This window comes from Perca flavescens, chromosome 19 (genome assembly GCF_004354835.1).
Source record: "Perca flavescens isolate YP-PL-M2 chromosome 19, PFLA_1.0, whole genome shotgun sequence".
NCBI lineage: Eukaryota > Metazoa > Chordata > Actinopteri > Perciformes > Percidae > Perca > Perca flavescens.
The window spans coordinates 5,390,174-5,412,203 of NC_041349.1; the positions used below are offsets into that span (position 1 = coordinate 5,390,174).

Genomic DNA, 22,030 nt, shown 5'->3' on the forward strand with positions numbered 1-22,030 from the left:
CTAATATCGGTCATAAACCATGACAACCCAAGTTTGATATTAGTAATCAGAGGTGCAGTGCTACACGTCCCTCTGTGCTTCTGTTGGAGCAGTCGCCCACTCATAGTCTAAAAACCACGGTGTCTTTCCCCCGACTCAGATCAGTTAAATCAAAGGTAAATTTAGGAGTTATTTTTGATCAGGACATATATCCTTTAACGCCTATCTAAAACAAACCTCAAGAACAGCCTTTTTTCATCTTCGTAATATTGCCAAAATTAGGAATATCTTGTCTCAAAACGATGCTGAAAAACTAGTCCATGCATTCGTTACTTCCAGGCTGGACTATTGTAATTCCCTACTGTCAGGTTGCTCAAATAAGTCCCTTAAGACTCTCCAGCTGATCCAGAATGCTGCAGCGCGTGTTCTGACAAGAACTAAGAAAAGAGATCATATTTCTCCTGTATTAGTTGCTCTGCATTGGCTTCCTGTAAAATTCAGGGTTGAATTTAAAATCCTTATCCTGACCTACAAAGCTTTAAATGGTCAAGCACCATCATATCTAGAAGAGCTTCTAGTACCGTATTCCCCCTTGACCTTTTAGCAGGTACCAGGTACTTTTTTATGTAATGGAAAACCAAAAAAGGCAAGTATAGTCGAGACGAGTCGAGCTGGTACCATGTAATGGAAAAGCGCCATTAGTTACTGCCCGTCAGCTTGGTGTGTCAGTGCCTATAGTTCCAAGGAAGGAAACCTGTGCTCTTGGCCTTACTACTTTCTTGCCTTCAGTGAAACTTACAGCTGTGAGTAACTGTTATAAAAGTCTTTATTATTAAACCTGTGTTTACAGAAACCTAACTGTGTAAGGATGTTTCAGAGAAATGTCTAGTATAAGTTCTAAATGTTAACGTGTAAACACTTGAACAGTGTGCACAGATTACTGAACAGGCCTACCAGGCTAAGGCCCAGGGGCTCAAAATGCCAGGGGCCTCCTGGGCCTTCACCTGCAAAATGTCACTCAACGACACGCCAACCAACCAAGATATTAAACAGAAGTGCTAATAAACAGTATACTCATATAGCTTTCACTACAGTTAAGGCTCAGATCAGCAATGTTGGATTGTGATGTTGGGGTAAGGGAGGTTCTCCTGACTTTCCAAGTCGGAAATCCAACTTTAGGGGACTTTACCGGTGAAATTCTAGTGACAGGGAACTCAGAAAATCTGACTTCAACTGGCACGCACAACAACTCTGTTCTCACAATCCAACATGGATGGCCTAGTGTGTCAGGGCCTTTAGACATTCCTCATTCTGCAGCTGAAATGAGATCAGCAGCAGTTGGACAGCCAGTAAAAGCCTCCTTCATCACCTTTATATACAACTATGTAACAGTGTCAGCTACAAAGAAACTGGCTGTTGGATATGAGAGAAGTGAAGTTATGATCACGTTGGAACAAAGCACAGAGAGAAAAGATGCTCATCATTTTATTTTATTTGATCTGAAGAGATTGAAAACCTGGCATCTAAACAAACATGAATAACACAGAACCTGATCAACTATCTGCTACTAAAGTCCAGTTCAGAGCAAAGATTTGCAATGAGACAAAACCTTTCAGTTCCGCCCTTTTTCTGATCTATGAGGACTCAAAACATTTTAGCTTCTTTTCAAATCAGTTCAGAAGTGATGTTCCGTGGTAACAGCAGTGATGACATCATAGTTATCTTCCAATCCCTCATCAGCCTGGGTGGGCGGGGTCGTCACCATGGAGACGGACAGGTCATTTCCTACAGTCAGATCAGGTTAGAAAGAAAATGTAGATAATTTTTCATCAACACCAAAGTGGTGGTATGAGATGGATTGATTGATTGTAAGGTCAGTGAATGATTCAGAGTGTTACCTGTGGTCCTGTCTCTATATAAAGACACCATGATGAAAGTGGAGATGCAGTACGGACAGAACACCACCAGGTGGACGACTAGTCTGATCACAAGGTGGAGGGGGCCTGAGGTTGTGTCAGGAGGCGGCAGAGAGCTCGGAGGTGGGCTTGCAGTCTTTGGTTTCTCTGTAGAGAGAATCAGCTGTCATGTGAATATCTAGATAAATGAACATCTGAAATCAAAGGTAACCTCCTCACTAGGGTTGGGTACTGTTTGGATTTTTACGATTCCGATGCCGAACCGGTACTTTTAAAACGATTCCGATTCCTAAACGATTCTTAAACCGATTCTTGAAAAACTGAAAAATGACAAAAGAAAGGCTTTTTATGGAGTTTTTTTTTTTTAAATTGAAAATGATTTAAATTTAACAATATATTAACGTTTAAATATAATAACTAAACCTAAGTCACCTAACACATAACTACAATAATTTAACAAATAACAGTTACACTATTAACAAGTAACAACAAAATAAATGTTGAGTTGGTATGCCAACCAGCTTCAAACTTTAGCAGTTCTTTAGCAGACAAATGACCATATTTGCCTTCTCTGGCAAGATAGGACACCTCTCCTGATTTATGGCATGTCCCGCACAGGAGAAAACTCTCTCAAACGGTGTCCAAGAGGTCTGTACACACCCAGGTATGAGTTTGAAAGGGCAGACAATTTGGGGAGGCTGTCCTGCCTCCCCCACCACCAGGCTACAGGGTCTTGTCCTGAACGATAGACTAGCAGAGTAAGTGTAATATGTTTACTAGCGATCACGTACAGTCAGTGAATGGTTAATATGCTTTTACGTCCGTTTTTGGTGAGCCCAGAGGGAAAATATGACATTTTAAAAGTAGCCTACATTTACGGTAGCTAGCTAACGGTAGACTACAGAGAGAGTGTGATATTTTTACGGCCGTTTCAGAGCGTGTACTAAAAGCCGTCTATCAGCAGGGATTGTAGAGTGCGTGTCCAAGAATAGCGTGGACACGCGCTTCACACCGCGAGCGGGCACCTGCGCCACTCAGCAGAAAAGGGAGAAAGAAAAACAGAGTCTGCCGCTTTCCGGAGTGACAGAGGGAAAATATTTCAGTTGGAACCGAAATGAGGAACCGAACTTCGCGTTCTAATCCGGTCCGAATACTACCGTTTGCGTAGGAAGCGGTTCCATAGTGGAACTGGGTTTCGGTTCCCAACCCGACTCCTCACCTGTGACAGAGACCCAGCTGGGTGGAGACTCTCCAACTCTGCTGATGTTGCACTTGTAGAGGCCTTCATCAGACCTGGAAACATGGTGGATGGTCATGTGACCTGCAGGCTCAGTCCTGATGAAGGAGCCATCTTTATAGAAACCAGCTGGGAGGTTGGAGGACATCTTTGTTTTACAGGTCAGAGTGAGGTCTTCTCCCTCCATCACAGGGAGGACAGGACTCTGCAGGATCACTGGTCCACCTCAACACAGAGCAACGCATTCTCATTAAAAGGTTTCATATGATGTTGTACAAAATGTATGCACAGCAATTTGTATGACATCCTACTAAATTAGGCGACAGCCGGCTTGTCACATAACAATGGGTACAGAGCACCATGAGAGTCTGTTGTATCAATGGCCGATACATTTGAGTTTAGCTGACAAAAAGTGAGGGTCATGCAGTTAAGTTTAGACACCAAAAGGACAGGTTAAGATTAGAAAAAAAGATTGTGGTCTGTATTAAAACACTCCCGGGACATGAACACCTGCTCCCCGGCTTGATAGCCCTGTGTTTTAGGAGCTAAACATCCACGCTGACCGAATGAATACAAATTACAATGCTTATATGTTCGAATGCTTCATGAGAACAGTCTGCACAGAGACAAACTACAGCATGTCATCCATTCACACACAGCTTCATCAATACTGACTCCACAGTCTGATCTTACCAGTGACAGTGATGGTGATGCTGTTACTGGTTGCTCCCTCTCTGGACTCACACCAGTAAACTCCACTGTCCGATGGGCCAATGTAGTTGATTTTACAGGAAGAACCAGCAGGTATTCCCCAGCCATCTCCACACTGAGTTCTGGATTCTATTTCTGTGATCCTCCTCAGAGTCCATCCAGCAGATCTGTCGTCCTCCTCACAGCTCAGAGAGACAGACTGTCCTTTAAATATCTGAGATCTGCTGGGACTCACAGTCAGAGAGGCTGGAGGGGGGGAGGGTTTAGTGAAAACTAGTTGATTATTACTGATACTGTGACAATCGCTGCTGTGGAGAAAGCGTGACTGGGCCTCTGAGGCTTCACATTGATTCTCTAGGACACCAAAGGAATCAGCTCATCTCTTCCCACTTGCAATAATTAATCTAAGCTGGGAAACCTTCCTTCATGTTTGCTACCAGGATGCTCCAATATCTTAACCTCATTGTGTGTGATGTTTTTCATCTTTACCTTTCTTTTTTTCTACTTTTGCCGACATCAAGTATCTCTACATTAAAGCCACTCAGGTTCAAAGAGATGTGGTTAACCATATCTGGTATTCTGGGGGATTTCTGTATGTGAAACATCTCATGACAATAAAAACCCCTTAAGTGTGAACAAGCCAGCGGATGTAGATGTAGGTGTGATGTATCATTCATTGGTCACGTGCAGGTTTGATAAATACCAAACTTATTGTTCGTAGAAACACTTTTCACACACACACACACACTGACAAATTGTTTTACACATGCTTTTATAAATGAGGCCTTTGGCTTCTCAGTCATAAACTTTAAAAAAATAAACAACTCTGTACTTTGAATACACACAATAACCCTCTACACATTTTAAAAGTACTCTGAACAGGACTTTGTATCTAGAGAAGAAATGTACTGACCTTGGTCTGTTGGGCAGCTCAGTGAGATCAGAACTGAAGAGAGAAGACATTCAGGTTAGTTGGAGTTTGGTTCGGTTCAAAGTTTAAAAAATAAAAAAAAAAAACACTATGAAACATTTACACAAACTTTTAAAATTCTCATAATTTTAACGGTCCAGAAGCATTGTTTTAAGCCGAACATTGCTGAATAAACTAGACTATAGATTTCTCAGTTTTCTTGCATTTCATTAAGTATTTTTTTAAATATTGTTATTATAAATGCACAAAGCGTTTACTTACAAAGCAGCCGCAGCAGAGATGGCTCCTCCATCCTGTCTTTGGCCAAATGATGTCTACACTTTGTTCACTTCATAGTTGCATCAAGTAAGCCCCCCTCCTCCTTCCTATGTGACCCGCAGTGTGGTTGACGAGAAGCCCCCTCGGCCAAAGTTGAATACTTCAGTTGCACATGCATGCATACTCTCATGCATTCATACGTACGTACACATCATATAACATAACGTGAGCATGAGGGATGTGTGCATAAGTACGGATTAGAACTGAAGAACATGTATGTGCAAGTAAATATAAATCGTGGCCTAGGCAGCTTCTAATAATCTTGAAACAAACGAGCCATCTCTTTGTAGGTGCATCTTCCTCCCAGCTACCCAAGGTGTGGGGGGTGAAGTGAACACAGCAACACCTTGCCTCTGTTTAACCACTGAAATGTGGTCAGAAATAGACTAAAATAGACTGTGTAGCTGCATACCAAGAATGAGGCAGCTTTATTGCCAAGTAGGTTTCCATGTGAAGGTATTTTCCTTAAGGTTTTGGTGCAGTCAAAACATGAATATGTGCAAGGGTTAAAATGTCGGCGAAATACACCGGGGGCCTTAAACAACAAGTGGGAATGAGATGCTCATCATAAAAATGTCTTTGGATGAGAGCATCATATCAGTTGAGTCAGACAGCCAGCAGGTGGCAGCACAGCTCCTTCTCTTTCTTTACACATGTTCAGTTCAGCTCACAGTTCACTCTGTTGGCTCACTCTTTCATTTAGGCAGTCTTGTATGAAGTACTTGTAAGCAATACTTGAGTAAAAGTACAAGTATATTACCAGAAACTAACTTTGGTAGAAGTTAAAGTATCCTTGTAGAATATTACTTGAGTAGAATATTACTTGAGTAAAAAAATCTTAAAGTATCTGATATTTACTGTACTTAAGTATCAAAAGTAATTTTCTGATATTAAGTATTAGAAGTAAAAGTCAAAAAACTTTTGATTGTAGCCAAAGGTGTGTAGTGTTATCTTCATCACCACTGTGGTCATCGTCTGTTACCATGGCGGCAGAGCCTGCACCAGGTGCTTCCATGTTATTATGCTTCCTCTTGTTCTTCAGTTTCGGCCTACTTTTTTTCCTTTTTTTTTGCAACAAACAAGCATCACGTCAACAACTGGAATGGAGCGTTAACTGTCACTCTAGCAGCAATGATCCACCAAACGAGCTTGCGTGGTGCCGCCCTGAGCAGTTTGTCTGCAAGTAAACAAGATGAAGGAAGAGGAGTTCAGTTCTAACATGTTATTTTATCTGAATACAGAACATGTAATTTAACGTTTCTTCCAACCACAAGACAAATATGTGAAACTAAAACACACACATTCAGATCCACCTACATCCTTGATAATGAAGTCGCCAGTGTTAATAAAGGAATAAATATGATCTGAGAGCTGATAATAAATGTGTTCAGTCCAAATGATAAACAGAGAGAGAGAGAGAGAGAGAAGAGGAGACTAAAGTTATAAGGATCAGAACTGCATTCTTTAATCTGAAGGAGATCACAAATGATAAACTCTCTATGATATTTATGATAAAATAGGCAGCAGAGTGAGTCACTGAGTATGAATTATTTTGGTATCACTTTACTTGAAGGTATCTACATAAAAGTAGCATGAATCCTAACCCTAACCATAACCATAACCATAACCCTAACTTGTCATGATAAAACCAAATGACACTTAATGACAGAAGTGTTATGTCATAAATGTTCATGACTTGTATATAATGTTTATGACACGTTCATGACAGTGTCATGTCACTCTTATGTAGATACCTTCAAGTAAAGTGTAACCATTATTTATTTTTAATCAGTGCAGCCTGTTCTCATGAACCATATGTTTGAAACGGCACCCTATGCTGTATTCACCACACTAGTCTATATCCACGACGTTCCACTCCCGGGATTGCTCCAAAATAGAGCCCAGAGAGATCAGCTGAAGTAACGAAGGGTACGACAGAATGATTTTACTATTTTAATGTTCTAATCAGACGTCTGACTCTGACTCTCAATGACACAGAACTTTATACAGCAAGACAGAATCAGACAGAAATCTGAACACCAATTTCAGTATTTGTCTATACTTTCTACTACTTTGATCTCTTAGGACTTTTTATATGTTATAGAGGAGACTTGATACACATTTGTCAGATTTTCTGTTGCAATTTGTGGGAGATTCACCCCTTTTGTTCGTACTATTTGAGGTTAGGACCTCTGAACAAGTCTGATAACCGTTGCTGGGATGCACTTCTTTTCCTCCATGGACCAAACATGGTGTCCATGTGTCCTTTATTGGGCCATCACCTCTCTGAAATATCCTCAGTGCCCCACTTGGGTGAGTGTACATGACTGGTTGGGTTTTATATTTATTTACTTTCTGCTTAATGCGTACCCAACTTGAATGTTCTCTGTAATGTGTAGTATCAAGCTACAAGCTGGAACATGTTGGTCTGACAATTATCTTTCTCTGCCTTCTACAAGTGCTGCAGGAGTTTCACCTCATAAACATTTCATCAGCTATTGTTTCTGTTCATTTATGTTTTCTCTATTGTTGTAAAAATTAGTTTTTTGAGACTTTAAAACGGCAAGGAGACTTCCTAAAAGTATGTATATGTTTTTAACCAGATGGTTTGAATACTTGAATGTCGATCATGTGATGTCATGGACTGTTTACGTTTTTTTTACTCTTTTCTTATTGTTTATCTGATGTTAGTGATAACTAACGCCACATTGTTATCTGATAGTTGGTAGTTTCCAGAGAGTGTATGTTTAAATGTATGAAAAGAGGGCTGCAGCTCCACTTTGTGCCATGCCTTAAAGCGCTTGATGACCTCAAACAGAATGTGCTGTGTAGATCCACCCACTCAAACACAAACCAAACGTCAGACCGTACGGGATCCACTCTCTCAAACAGGTATCATTCTGCACCGATCCTCAGACCACACGGTATGCCGAGAACGGAGAACGGAGAGCGAGAGAACAGATCTACACTCTATCATGGCTATATTAATGCTCCTGTTGTTCCTTCTGTCTGCATCAGCTTCTGGTAAATATCAGCTTTTATTGTGAAAGGATTCAAATAGACTTTATTTCTGACCTTTATCACAGGATTATGTAATTTTGTTGTGTTTAAAAAAAGATAAATTGATTTGGTATTAACAGTAAATATCAGTTTATTTTGATAATGAGACTGGATTTATGAAAGTGTGAATGTATGAGCTGTTTTCTTCTTCAAGAAATGTTCAATGTTAGGTTATGCATTTAGCATGTTCAAAATGTTTGTAGCCCACCTTCATTGAATCAGTTAATTTAATTTACAATTAAGAATACTTCAAGTACTGTTGTACTAGGTACACTTTTAAATGTCTTGAGTTCCTTTAGCCACCTAAGATCATCTGTAACCACTATTATTAGGCTTAGTTTACTTAATGAGATACATGTAAAAATAATAATTCATACTTTATTAATCCTGCAAGGGAAATTACACTCACACACATTACAAACAGGCCTGAAATACACACATGGAGGAGTCTGAGTGAGGGGGCTGCAGCCTGTTGGTGGATGGACGCAGGCCCGCCTTAACCTGCCACTAGGTCCCCGGGGTCGAGAGGTTTTGTAGGCCCCCCAACTCATACTATAAGTTAATAAAAATACGTAATATCCACGTTCGTCTACACAGCAAAATATGTATTAGTTTAATTCTGACAACAGTAACTTGTCCCTCTCTATGAAATGACCAAATCACTTAAACCTACTTGACCATAAACACAAAAGTCAGTCTAATCAATAACAAATAACCAGTATTTACATCATGAAGCATGCACGCATCGCAACACTTCTCCTGCAGCATGCACAGGAGAGCACCTCCATTGTAATCACAGGATAGATAGGACAGACAGGATAGACACAGAGTGGCATATCGGTCTTTCAGAGCTGTGTATGGTATATGTTTGTGCCTAAACCACATAAACAAGCCTGAACATGATGAGAAGACAGGGCACATTTATTTAACTTTTGATTGAGTAGGCAAGCAATACTTTTAGGTGGGCTGAGGCCATTCTTGCCAATGCTATCACTGGCCTTAAGTGATGGACAGAAAATTCCACAAATTACAAATCAATGTGATTTTTTTAATGGCTCATGATAGGCCCCTCGTCTTCATAGGCCCATGGGCTTAAGCCCAGGTAAGCCCGTGCATTAAGGCGGCCAACAGACTGAGCTAGTGCCACCCTCAATGTACACACACACACACACACACACACACACAGACACACACAAGCTGGTAGATATTAAAATGACAAACCCTGTTGCAGGCCTGATGCAACGTTTGAGAGTAGAGAAGTCCACTGTCTTTTCCTCCACTCGAAAAAGAGCGATAAAATATAGCATGGTACCTTGGTCAAAAGTCCTTTCTGCACTTGTACCAGTTTCTCGAGGTATATGTCATCACCCTTAAATTGCCTCCTTGACTCCACCAGTTGCCTCCCTTTCAGTGGAGGCAGAAACAGGACATTTTTATAGTGATCACTTTTGGGTGGAAAAGTGTTTCGCCAGTAAATGCAAAGCTATTTAAGGCACCTACAGCAAACATCTCTACATTATTTGGGATTCAGGTGGAGCTGCAATAGAACAAGTATTCAGTATAGCTAACTTTTCCTTATTCGTACCGGCAAGGTAACAAAGAAGCTAACACTATACTTATGTACATACAGACTACTTATTAATATACACGTATTCTCTATTTATACTTGCTTTTAAACTTTGTGTTGATTGGCTGTTTTTATTTTGAATTGTATATACCCATGAGGACTCACAAAATGATGTTGTACATCTGTGCAATGACAGTAAATGTATTCTATTTCATTGTACAGATGTCCTCAGTTTATGTTGAAAATTGCACATTGCGTTTTTTATTTATGTTGCATGTTACATTTCCAATGTTTGGAAATGAAAAGAAAGCTCCATTTTTCCTTTGCAATTTTCACTGTTGCTTCTGCTTATTCTTCTCTGCTGGGAAAACAATGGGATATGATTATTTCTGATGATTTACAGTACAGGCCAAAAGTTTGGACACACCTTCTCATTCAATGCGTTTCCTTTTTATTTTCATGACATTGTAGATTCTCACTGAAGACATCCAAACTATGCATGAACACATATGGAATTATGTACTTAACAAAAAAGTGTGAAGTAACTGAAAACATGTCTTATATTTTAGATTCTTCAAAGTAGCCACCCTTTGCTTTTTTATTAATAAGGGAAAACATTCCACTAATTAACCCTGACAAAGCACACCTGTGAAGGTAAAACCATTTCAGGTGACTACCTCATGAAGCTCATTGAGAGAACACCAAGGGTTTGCAGAGTTATCAAAAGCAGATATGGTGCTAATAGTAGCAGTGGGATGTGCACCTGGTAAGCACACTGTGGAAATGTCTTGTGGGATTTTCTAGTCATTGCTTATTACTGTTTTTCAGGCCAAGAAGCATTAACAGTGTATCCTGGAGATGATGTCACTCTGCCATGTCAGACTGATTATTACCACATCAGCGTTGTACAGTGGAGCAGACCTGACCTGGCGCCAGAGTACGTCCTCTATTACAGCGATGGACACATGGATCCAACCCACCAGCATCCAGAATTTAAGGGCAGGGTGGAGCTGGTGGACAGAGATCTGAAGGACGGAGACGTGTCTTTAATTCTGAAGAATGTGAGAGGCATCGACAGAGGAACATACGAGTGTCGAGTTAAACCAGATCGTTCAAGATTCATCGTCGAGTCTGAGCCAATCAGAACCCTCCGTCTGCAGGTTACAGAGCCAGGTGAGTGAGTCTCTCTCAGTGAGTTTTTTCTGTGTATATTGTTGTAGCTGCAGTTTCAAACATCAGAGAGGATGAAGACTGCTCCACTATCACACATTTACTGACTCATATGTTTTTTTATCTTCAGGTTTTGTTGTTGGAAACTCCTCTCCTCTAGGCCGAGACCTTGGACTGGCAGCAGGTGGACTGCTTCTTGTATCTGTTGCCCTGGTTGGTGTCCTGACATATTAAAAGACATGAGGACAAGAGGTTAGGATCGGCTGCTGATGATGCTGATGAAGAACCGGCTGTTCAGTTCATCGGACAACTCACATAGCTATTTACACCTCACTGTTTGTGACTTCTCTATCTCTGGGTGTGAGGCCATGTTTTAATCTAATGTTAGTTTTATATCATCCAATTTCTCCCCTCTATGAACCTCACATACTTTTTTTCAAGTAAGGTTCTGTCACTTTAAAGACATTTTACTAGAGTAGGGATGCACCGAATCCCGATTTTTGGGGTTCGGCCAAATACCGAATCCACTGGTTAAGATTCTGCTGAATCCAAAACCGAATACCGAATCCTCCTCCCATCCTCAGTCCATTAACACTGTAAACACATTAATGAAGTAAACAACATCCACAGCAGTGCATTTTTAATTTTATTTACCTGAAGTTGCTGCATTTTGGCTGCTGTCTGTAGATTCCTTCGTGCACAACTCGTATTCTTTCGGATGTTTCAGACCAAATGTTTTAACAGCAGCCATGTTGTGTATTGTTTAGGGTCCTTGCTACCACGAGACAAATTGTTTTGACTGAAAGTACAGCCAAACTACACGTTTTCTTCTCACCAGTTCCATTTTCACTTTCTCACAGCCTGCTGCATTGAATGGTCCACCTACTGTATGTAAACACCTTCCCCGTAATCACCGGTGCCGCCATTACGTCGACGAGCGTAGCGCACGTAGTGCAATCGTAGGGTTCAGTTTGCTGGAAAAAATTCCAAGGTTTGGCAGAAACCCAACCCCGTCAAAAAGCCCAATATTCAGCCGAATCCGAATCCGAAGCCGAATCCTAGATCCGGTGTATCCCTATACTCGAATAAAAGTTCTGTTACTCAAAACACACCAATAATGTCTCCCCTCTGAATCTCCATGTTACCGTGGTGGAGAGGTTTGTGTACCCGATGAGTCTGGGATCTGTATTATCTGGAGCTCTGAGCTCCTGTAGGGTCTGCCATGATGAGTTGGTCCCGGAGGAGGGTCAGACTAAGAGAGAAATACACTTAATATAAACTTTACCTTAAGAGAACTAGAATATTTCCTCGAGTAAAAGTTGCTTCAAAGAAAAACAAATGTTACTTAACTTAAAGTACATTTACCTTAAATACATTTAAAGGTGCAGTAGGTAAAGCTTATAAAACTAACTTTCTGTCATATTTGCTGAAACTGACCATATGTTCAAGTAGCACTACATGAAGCAGGTAATTTGAAAAAAATCCAGCTCCTCTGGCACCACCTACAGCCTGTAGTGCGATTTTTAAAAATTCACTGCTCCCTGTTCAGATGCACCAATCAGGGCCAGGGGGGGTGTCTAACTGTGTGTCAATCACTGCTCATGCACACGCATTCATTCTCTTTTGAGGGGGAGACCGTTTTAGGCTTTAGCGGAAAGGAAGGAGGGACTGAGAAGGTGTTAATATTCAAATATTTTGGCTAAGTCCTGGATCTACGCAATCCTACCTACGGCACCTTTAAACATATTAAATGTAATAATAATGTACTCAGCGCTGATGTAGTACTGACCTTATCACTGCAAACCAGAAATACGTCAGCAGATCGAGCACCCACCAAATATCTTATAATCAGGTCTTTAATATTTTATCTGTGTGTTTGATCAAGTTTACTTTACATTTCATATGGTGTTTATTCTGTATATTTGTTTTCTGCTAAGCCATTTGAAGGGTTCATGGACTCTGCTTAAAATATATTACCGGCGTATGATTTAAAATGGTATATACTTTAATGATTTGAACTGAGGAGTTGATTACATTGTGAATATTGTTTGAAATGGTATTTATAAAAGCATCTGATGCAACTAATGATATCTCAGAAGAACCAGGAGGACGAGTCTGTCAGAAAATAAGATGTTAAAGGAAGTGTTAGGAGAAAATGTTAATAATACAAATTACTTGAGACTGAACTAGTTAAATAAAATAAGCTTATGTTATATGATACATGAGCAGATACATGATGAAACCTTTAATTACTAACTTACAGAACAATGCGCTTAAAGCTTTTTGTATTTCTGTCTTCAGTGTATGTTGTGAGAAAAATAAATACTTTTTTGTTACATTTGTATCAAGTTGTGTTACTTTTATTCATGAATTGATTTACACGTTTCTTTCTTTACAGCAGAACCTGATCAACTATCTGCTACTAAAGTCCAGTTCAGATCAAAGATTTGCAATGAGACAAAACCTTTCAGTTCCGCCCTTTTTCTGATCTATGAGGACTCAAAACACTTGAGCTTCTTTTCAAATCAGTTCAGAAGTGATGTTCAGTGGTGGCAGCAATGATGACATCATAGTTATCTTCCAATCCTTCCACAGCCTATGTGGGCGGGGTCGTCACCACGGAAATGGGCAGGTCATTTCCTACAGTCAGTGTAGGTTAGAAAGAAAATGTAGATAATTGATCATCACCAAAGTGGTGGTATGAGATAGATTGATTGTAAGGAGTGTTACCTGTGGTCCTGTCTCTATATAGAGACACCATGATGAAAGTGGAGATGCAGTACGGACAGAACACCACCAGGTGGCAGACCAGTCTTAACACAAGGTGGAGGGGGTCTGAGGATGTGTCAGGACGCAGAGCTGTTGTTGTGTAAGGGGGCGGCAGAGAGCTCAAAGGGGGGCTTGTGGTCTTTGGTTTCTCTGTAGAGAGAATCAGCTGTCAGGTGAATATCTGGATGAATGAACTCCTGAAATCAAAGGTAACCTCCTCACCTGTGACAGAGACCCAGCTGGGTGGAGACTCTCCAACACTGCTGATGAGACACTTGTAGAGGCCTTCATCAGACCTGGAAACATGGTGGATGGTCATGTGACCTGCAGGCTCAGTCCTGATGAAGGAGCCATCTTTATAGAAACCAGCTGGGAGGTTGGAGGACCTCTTTGTTCTACAGGTCAGAGTGAGGTCTTCTCCCTCCATCACAGGGAGGAAAGGACTCTGCAGGATCACTGGTCCACCTCAACACAGAGCAACGCATTCTCATTAAAGGTTTCATATGATGTTGTACGAAATGTATGCACACAAATTTGTATGACATCCTACTAAATTAGGCGACAGCCGGCTGGTCACATAACAATGGGTACAAAGCACCATGATCAATGGCTGATACATTTGAGTTTAGCTGACAAAAAGTGAGGGTCATGCAGATAAGTTTAGACACCAAAAGGACAGGTTAAGATTAGAAAAAAAGATTGTGGTCTGTATTAAAAAAGGACAGGTTAAGATTAGAAAAAAAGATTGTGGTCTGTATTAAAACACTCGGGACATGAACACCTGCTCCCCGGCTTGATAGCCCTGTGTTTTAGGAGCTAAACATCCACGCTGACTGAATGAATACAAATTACAATGCTTTACTTTTCATAGTTATATGTTCGAATGCTTCATGAGAACAGCCTGCACAGAGACAAACTACAGCATGTCATCCATTCACACACAGCTTCATCAATACTGACTCCACAGTCTGATCTTACCAGTGACAGTGATGGTGATGCTGTTACTGGTTGCTCCCTCTCTGGACTCACACCAGTAAACTCCACTGTACCACAGGGCCATGTAGCTGATGATACAGGAAGAACCAGCAGTTGTCCCCCAGTCAACTCCACCTTGAGTCCTTCTTTCTCTGGTTGTGTTTCTCCTCAGAGTCCATCCAGCAGAGCTGTCGTCGTCCTCACAGCTCAGAGAGACAGATTCATCTTTAAACATCTGAGAGCTGCTGGGACTCACAGTCAGAGAGGCTGGAGGGAGGAGGGTTTAGTGAAAACTAGTTGATTATTACTGCTACTGTGACAATCACTGCTTTTGACAAAGCGGGCCTCTGATACTTCACACTGATTCTCTAGGACACTTAAGGAATCAGCTCATTTCTTTACACAATCAATAATTGATCTAAGCTGGGAAACCTTCCTTCATGTTTGCTACCAGGATGCTCCAATATCTTAACCTAATTGTGTGTGATGTTTTTCATCTTTATCTTTCTTTTTTTCTACTTTTGACCACAACAAGTATCTCTACATTAAAACTACTCAGAGTTTCATAGAGATGTGGTTAACCATATCTGGTATTCTGGGGGAGTTTCTGTATGTGAATAAGTGTGAACAAGCTGGCAGATGTAGATGTAGGTGTGATGTATCATTTTTCACGTGCAGGTTTGATAAATACAAAACTTTTTGTTACTCCAAACAGTTTTCTTACACACTGACAAATTGTTTTACACATGCTTTGATAAATGAGGCTTCTGGCTTCTCATTCATAAACTTTAAAAAAATAAACAAATCTGTACTTTAAATACACACAATAACCCTCTACACATTTTAAAAGTACTCTGAACAGGACTTTGTATCTAGAGAAGAAATGTACTGACCTTGGTTTGTTGGGCAGCTCAGCAGTGAGATCAGAACTGAAGAGACAAGACATTCAGGTTAGTTGGAGTTTGGTTCGGTTCAAAGTTTAAAAAATGAAAATAACACTATGAAACATTTACTCAACCTTTCAAACTTAATAAATGAAATAATTTTAACTTTCCAGAAGCATTGTTTTAAGTCAAACATTGCTGCATAACCTAGACTTTAGATTTCTTGCATTTCATTTAGTATTTTTTTAAGCATTGGTATTATGAATACACAAAGAGTTTACTTACAAAGCAGCCACAGCAGAGATGGCTCCTCCATCCTGTCTTTGGCCAAATGATGTCTACACTTTGTTCACTTCATAGTCGCATCAACTAAGCCCCCCTCCTCCTTCCTATGTGACCTGCAGTGTGGTTGACGAGAGCTGCCTCTGCCAAAGTTGAATACTTTAGTTGCACATGCATGCATACTCTCATGCATTCATACCTACACACACATCCTGCATAACGCGAGTATGAGGGTTTGTGTCCATAAGTACGGATTAGAACAGAAGAACATGTATGTGCAAGTAAATATAAATCTTGGCCTTGGCAGCTTCTTATAATCTTGAAACAAATGAGCCATCTATTTGTAGGTGCAGCTTCCTCCCAGCTACCCAAGGTGTGGGGGGTGAAGTGAACACAGAAACACCTTGCCTCTGTTTAACCACTGAAATGTGGTCAGAAATGGACTAAAATAGACTGTGTAGCTGCACACTATGTAACTACACAATAATAATCAACAATCTTTATTGTCAAGTAGGTTTCCATGTGAAAATAACAAGTGTGAATGTAATTGTGAATGAGATGCTCATTGTAAAACTCTCTTTGGATGAAAGCATCATATCAGTTGAGTCAGACAGCCAGCAGGTGGCAGCACAGCTCCTTCTCTTTCTTTACACATGCTCAGTTCAGCTTATATTAAGGCAGTCTTTATAAAGTACTTGAAAGCAATACCTGAGTAAAATTACAAGTATCTTACCAAAAATAACTTTGGTAGAAGTTAAAGTCACCTTTTACAATATTACTTGAGTATAAGTCTTAAAGTATCTGATATTTAAGTATCAAAAGTAATTTTCTGACACTAAATGTACTTAAGTTGTAGATATAAAAGTAAAAGTATTCTTTTTTTTTTATTATGGCCAAGGTGTGTAACATTATCTTCAGTTATTATGCTTCCTCCTGTTCTTCTTCAGTTTTGGCCTATGTTATTATTTTTTTAACAGGCACACCCCTACTCACGCCTTCAGCGTGTTTGTAGAACGTACCAAGGAGAGCAGCAGCTACACTGGGTTTAGCGAGTAGTATGTAAGTTCCGCCCCCGGCACGTTACCTTAAGTCGCTTTCTTCTTTAACCGCCCCGTTATTCCCGCGTGTCACGGAAGGGTAAGCCCACCCACGACCTTTTCCTAAACCCAACCTTCCTGTTATTCCCACGTGTCACGGAAATGTAAGCCCACCCACAGCCTTTTCCTTAACATAACTGCATCAAAATGGTTATATGATGCTAAATGAGACTTTTAGCGTCAATAACAACGACAAAGGCACCTGACCAAGCGTCCGTATTTTACGAGATGGGAGTGAGAACCTGTTGACAGGCATCACGTCACCAACTGATATGGAGCATGCTTTAACTTGCAATCTAGGAGCAATTATTCGCCAAACCTGCTTGCGTTGTGCTGCCCTGAACAGTTTGTCTGCAAGGAAACAAGATGAAAGAAGAGGAGATTAGTTCTAACATGTTATTTAATCTGAATACAAAACATGTAGTTTCACGTTTCTTCCAACCACAAGACACATGTGTAAAACTAAAACAGACACACATTCAGATACACCTACTTCCTTGATAATAAAGTCACCAGTGTTAATAAAGAAATACAGATGATCTGAGAGCTGATTATGAATGTGTTCAGTACAAATTATAACGAGAGAGAAGAGGAGAGTGAAGTCATGAGGATCAGAACTGCATTCTTTTAATCTGAAGGAGATCACAAATGAAAATTATAAAATCTCTATATCTATGAGCAACAGAGTGAGTCACTGAGTATGAATTATTTTGGAAACACTTTACTTGAAGGTATCTACATAAGAGTGACATGACACTGTCATGAACACATGACCCTGTCGTGACAGTCATGACACATGAACCCTTACTCTAACCATAACTTGTGACAAAACCGAATGACACTCACTAAAAGAAGCATCATGTCATAAACGTTTATGACTGGTTTATAATTTTTATGACACGTTCATGACAGTGTCATGTCACTCTTATGTAGATAGCGTCAAGTAAATTGTAACCATTATTTTTAATCAGTGCAGTCTGTTGTCATGAACCATACATTCAAAAAGGAACTATATGCTCTATGCACCACAGTAGTCTATATCCACGACCTTCCACTCCAGGGATTGCTCCGGTGCTGCAGGAAATTCCGCCAGATGCATGTGTGGCAGTGAGTGGCAAAGATGACATTTAGGTAATTTAAGATTTCCAACAACGCCATTTGGGATAGGCCCAAACCTTTAAAAGCACACAGGTTTGTTCTCAAAATCAGGGGTGAGAGACAATAAAGTAATTATAAAAATATATAATTTTATTTAATTACATATGTTTTAAAATAGCAAAATATTTTCTGTTAAGAAGGTAAGTGATGATATTAGAAACATAAAAAAAACACAAGTCAAATCAATAAACCATCATGCATAATGAAAAGAAAGAAAAACCAAACAAAATCAAACCACGCGATTGGTACAACAGTTAATATACAGCATTTATATAAAACAATCCTTTTGTACAATTATCTGAATTTTCAAACCTTTAGCCTATCACTCCAGGAGAGCTATATCCGCTCCAACACCAATCAATCCAGAGCACTCCGCATCCAGCACTCTCTAGGCTATATCCAGAATATTTTTACTGGAATCCAGAATAGCATCAGTGGGAGAAGAACGCGCCGGGGAGTACTGGCCCTTTAATTAGTTGTGGCACCACGATAGCCCCGCAGCAGCATGTATGAGGCTGCAACCCGGTTCAGCTGTGTTGTGAAACACCATTAAAACAGGACCGCAATAAATTTAAAGCAAGCCGGCAGACATTTACCGATTTACAGGACACGCCGCCCTGAGACACCGGCGGAGGCACCCACTCTGCGCATGCACACAGCGGCCCACACTATAACAAAAAGACTCTGTCAGATCTTGATAACGCCAAATGGGTCGAAACAGGGAGGCATGCAGCTTACCGAGACACCGAACGGCAGCAGCCCAGGGATACATCTACCCACACGGGGACATCCCATTGGGCAGCACGGTGGCCCAGGGGTTAGTGCTGTGGCCTCACAGCAAGAAGGTTCTGGGTTCAAATCCAGGCCTTTCTGTGTGGATTTTGCATGTTCTCCCCGTGTCTGCGTGGGTTTTCTCCGGGTTCTCCGGTTTCCCCCACCACTAAAAATATGTTCCCCTCCCCCTCCCTAACTAGCTGATGTGTGGTGAGCGTTCTGGCGTCGTAAGGCGTTGTATGGCTGCCGTGCATCACCCAGGTGGTGTTAGAGAGCAGTCCCCCACCCCCCCCCCCAAATGCGCTTTGAGTGTCTATGATAAAGCGCTATATAAATGTAATAAATAATAATAATAATAATAATAATAATAATAATCCACAGCCAAGACAGGGTCGGCTCTATGAAAGAACGCACGTTAGTGCCAAACGCACGGCGACACAAAACAATTAAAGGCACAAAAGATGAAAAAGTGTCCTTACCACGCCGCAGCAAACTGACAACCTAGGACAGCGACAAAAACGTACAGCATGCCAACCCGGACACATCTCCACAGACACCCAGCAGGAGAAGACAGAGAAACAGAACGAGTCCACACACAGGCTTAAATAATGCCCCCACCTTTCCCAATCAAAGGGGATGAGCCCCAGGTGTGCTGGTGCACACTCCCGTGCACAGGTAAGAGGGAGGGAAAAACTTCATCCTGTCACACATGTCTTTTCACCGATGTCCGTCACCTTCCTCTTTCTTTGTGTTAAGAGGACTATGGTTAACTGCTCCTCAGATCTCTGCAGGGTAAATCCAGACAGCTAGCTAGACTGTCTGTCCAATCTGAGTTTTCTGTTGCACGACTAAAACAACCTTTGAACAACCTTTTCATTTCTGCAAGAAAGATGTATTTTGAGGTTATGGTTTCATTCAGAGTGGTTAGTAGTGCCTGTTGGCATCTGTTCAGCCTGATGGAGAAATTTATTACAGGGATGTAAATGGTGGCGTTAGGAAAAGTAGTATGATCAGTTTTTACCATTTGCTGTAGCTGCTTGAGTATGGTAGTCTGTTCGTGGCAGTTGTTTAGTCCAAAGGAAAGTATGATGTGTTGTGTGTCTGGTTGTGGCTGTAGTTTCTTTAAAATGGCTGTTATGTGGTGTAAAGTTGCTCCGGGGTAACTGTCAACCTGTATGTCTGGATCTGTGAAAGATGGAATTCGTGAGAGGTTGGAGTCCCCAAGAAAGAGGGTCGGCTTCCGCACCTCCAACAACCATTCCTGTATTTTTTTGAAAGTGCGTGGGTGTGTGTGTGGTTCCGGGCGCTCTGGGGAGCCAGGTGCTGCCGGAGAAACCCTGCTTGGGATAGAGGTGGATAACTCAGATGTTTGGGGTGTAATCAGCTTCTTGCTTTTCATTTGTCCCCGTATCATCATCTTTTTGATATGCACCTCAGTGATTGGGTTTCTCCCACAGGAAGCCGCAGCTAACAGCTCTGGCTCCCTCTGCTGTTGGTGGTATGGTTAAGGTTAGAGTTAGGTGCCTTGAAGGCAACTGTCACAGCGCTGCCTGGAAGGAGATGTTGGGGGCTTAAAACACCATCTAGCCACCTGAACACACCTCCCTGTAAGACCAGCACGCCCATGGATGCAAAGATGGGCGCAGGTTCATTTGCTATGTAAACGATGTGGGCACTAGATGGGAAACTGAAAACTGTGTTGGTCTTAAACTAGCAAAGAAACTTTTTTGCGTAGGGCTTGCGCTGCTTGAGAAAAATTTTCAAATATTCCACCTGTCATACAGAACGAAATATTCTGTGACATATTTTGCAGTCAATACTGCCGACGATGTCTTGCTTTAATCAAATCAGGAGGCTATATATAAATGGTAGGATAGGCTACGATAACAACGTAGTGTGTGTTCTGAGTGAAGGTCCAACATCAGATAGGCTATATAGGCTCTTTACAGCTACACAAAGTTGTTCAGACAGCCCACTTACCCATTTATCAGAGTTTGAATCTGTCGGCACTATGTCCCGAGATCAGCCCTCCCTGTATCTAGCAGCAGGAGCAGCGCCGCGTCAGACACGCTTCTGGTATGTAGGACACAGAAAAATCCACGCAGCTGACACGCAGCTGAGACGTGATATTGACCGTCATCTTGAACTTCTTCAAATTTTCTAATAATCGCGCCAACAGTTGTTGCCTTCTCACCAAGCTGCTTGCCTATTGTCCTGTAGCCCATTCCAGCCTTGTGCAGGTCTACAAATGTATCCCTGATGTCCAGAGCCGGCCCGAGGCATAAGCGAACTAAGCGGCTGCTTGGGGCCCCCAGGCCACCAGAGGGCCCCCAATCGAGTGTTGTTTTTTCTCCTTAACATTCGCCGACGGTCCCATCTGGGTTTCCGTAGTTCAGAATGTGCCCAGCCCTCCCCGCACGCGTTTGCGATGGAGATACACAAACAACATGGCAGCGACAGCGGCTAATATTAGTTATTTTCTTAACTAGTCGTTTCATTACTTACTTAACCGTAATCTCCGCCGAAATGACCGGCAACACATGGTGCTCTTTACCCGGCTCAAAGTCACCTATTCTCAAATAACTGAACCACGAACTACCGCTGACCTGACGGAGCGAGTATTGGATGGAGCACCACGGAGCACCGTCAGCTGTTGAGGAACTCGGTTGCAGCTCAACACATCTACTAGAACGCGCCATTAGCGGCTTAAACAACTAGCAATTGCCGCGAATAATCATAATGGTATACATGTCCCGTGTGTGTGTGTGTGTGTGTGTGTGATCTTGTCATTTATTTGTCATCTGCAGATTGATTTTTAAGTAGGGGGGAAGAATCGATTTAAATCAGGGATTTTTTTGAGGGCATATCGCCCAGCCCTACTTCCTACTAACACAGTGTATGTCCGGCAAACCCACAGCTGACAACCACGCAGCTAAACTAATTGATGTGGTTGCTAACTCTCCCAGAAGGGTGGACTTGGACTTAGTCGGCTGATTGTTAACGGTTAATAAGCGGTTAACACGGGCGGGCTATTGCTCAGGACAAAAAATCTAAATATCCATCCCTATCAGGATAAATAGAGAACATGAAGTCCTGTGTGATTGAACGTGTTTGGCCCTGAAGCCCAAGTAGTTGTGTGAAGTCACCACCTTATTAAGTCAAAAAGCAAAAGGCTGTGAATCTGAACAAATTTAGGCATTGC

At 41.4% G+C, this 22,030-nt stretch overlaps 3 protein-coding genes across 4 annotated transcripts in view; all 3 read right to left on the bottom strand.

Annotated features, from left to right (window-relative positions):
• Positions 1–1,488: 1,488 nt before the first annotated feature.
• LOC114545244 (Fc receptor-like protein 4) lies at positions 1,489–16,058 on the bottom strand. Of its 2 annotated transcripts, XM_028563532.1 has the most exons (6): positions 15,803–16,058; positions 15,527–15,562; positions 14,637–14,900; positions 13,620–14,123; positions 13,294–13,529; positions 1,489–1,528 (listed from the first exon to the last, which is right to left on the bottom strand). In XM_028563532.1, exons 1-4 carry the CDS (start codon positions 15,831–15,833, stop codon positions 13,828–13,830), a joined length of 627 nt encoding a protein of 208 aa, XP_028419333.1. In that variant the 5' UTR covers positions 15,834–16,058; the 3' UTR covers positions 1,489–1,528; positions 13,294–13,529; positions 13,620–13,827. The 2 variants fall into 2 exon arrangements, with proteins under 2 accessions (XP_028419333.1, XP_028419332.1); XM_028563531.1 differs by lacking the exon at positions 1,489–1,528 and having other exon boundaries at positions 13,236–13,529.
• On the bottom strand, positions 1,655–11,259 carry LOC114546147 (uncharacterized). The gene is made up of 7 exons (XM_028564815.1): positions 11,224–11,259; positions 11,058–11,111; positions 10,641–10,744; positions 3,826–3,986; positions 3,115–3,357; positions 1,878–2,042; positions 1,655–1,764 (listed from the first exon to the last, which is right to left on the bottom strand). The coding sequence occupies exons 1-7, from the start codon at positions 11,257–11,259 to the stop codon at positions 1,655–1,657; spliced, it is 873 nt and encodes a 290-aa protein (XP_028420616.1).
• The window catches only part of LOC114574112 (Fc receptor-like protein 5), a 30,399-nt gene continuing 21,604 nt past the window's right edge, over positions 13,236–22,030 (bottom strand). The window contains exon 7 of the mRNA XM_028563515.1: positions 13,236–13,353. The gene's annotated coding sequence lies outside the window, so the exon portion shown is untranslated. The remainder of the gene's footprint in view (positions 13,354–22,030) is intronic.

Bases quoted from the DNA above. Each gene is read 5' to 3' on its own strand.
- LOC114545244 (XM_028563532.1), bottom strand. From the start codon at position 15,833: ATGGAGGAGCCATCTCTGCTGTGGCTGCTTT. The intron at 15,563-15,802 runs GTAAGTAAACTC...TTGTCTCTTCAG, and splicing joins ATCTCTGCTGTGGCTGCTTT to TTCTGATCTCACTGCTGAGC. The intron at 14,901-15,526 runs GTCAGTACATTT...TCCTCCCTCCAG, and splicing joins GAGCTGCCCAACAAACCAAG to CCTCTCTGACTGTGAGTCCC.
- LOC114546147 (XM_028564815.1), bottom strand. From the start codon at position 11,259: ATGGCCTCACACCCAGAGATAGAGAAGTCACAAACA. The intron at 10,745-11,057 runs GTCTCGGCCTAG...TCCGTCCTTCAG, and splicing joins CCACCTGCTGCCAGTCCAAG to ATCTCTGTCCACCAGCTCCA. The intron at 3,987-10,640 runs GTCTGCTCCACT...GACTCTGAGGAG, and splicing joins GTACTCTGGCGCCAGGTCAG to GATCACAGAAATAGAATCCA.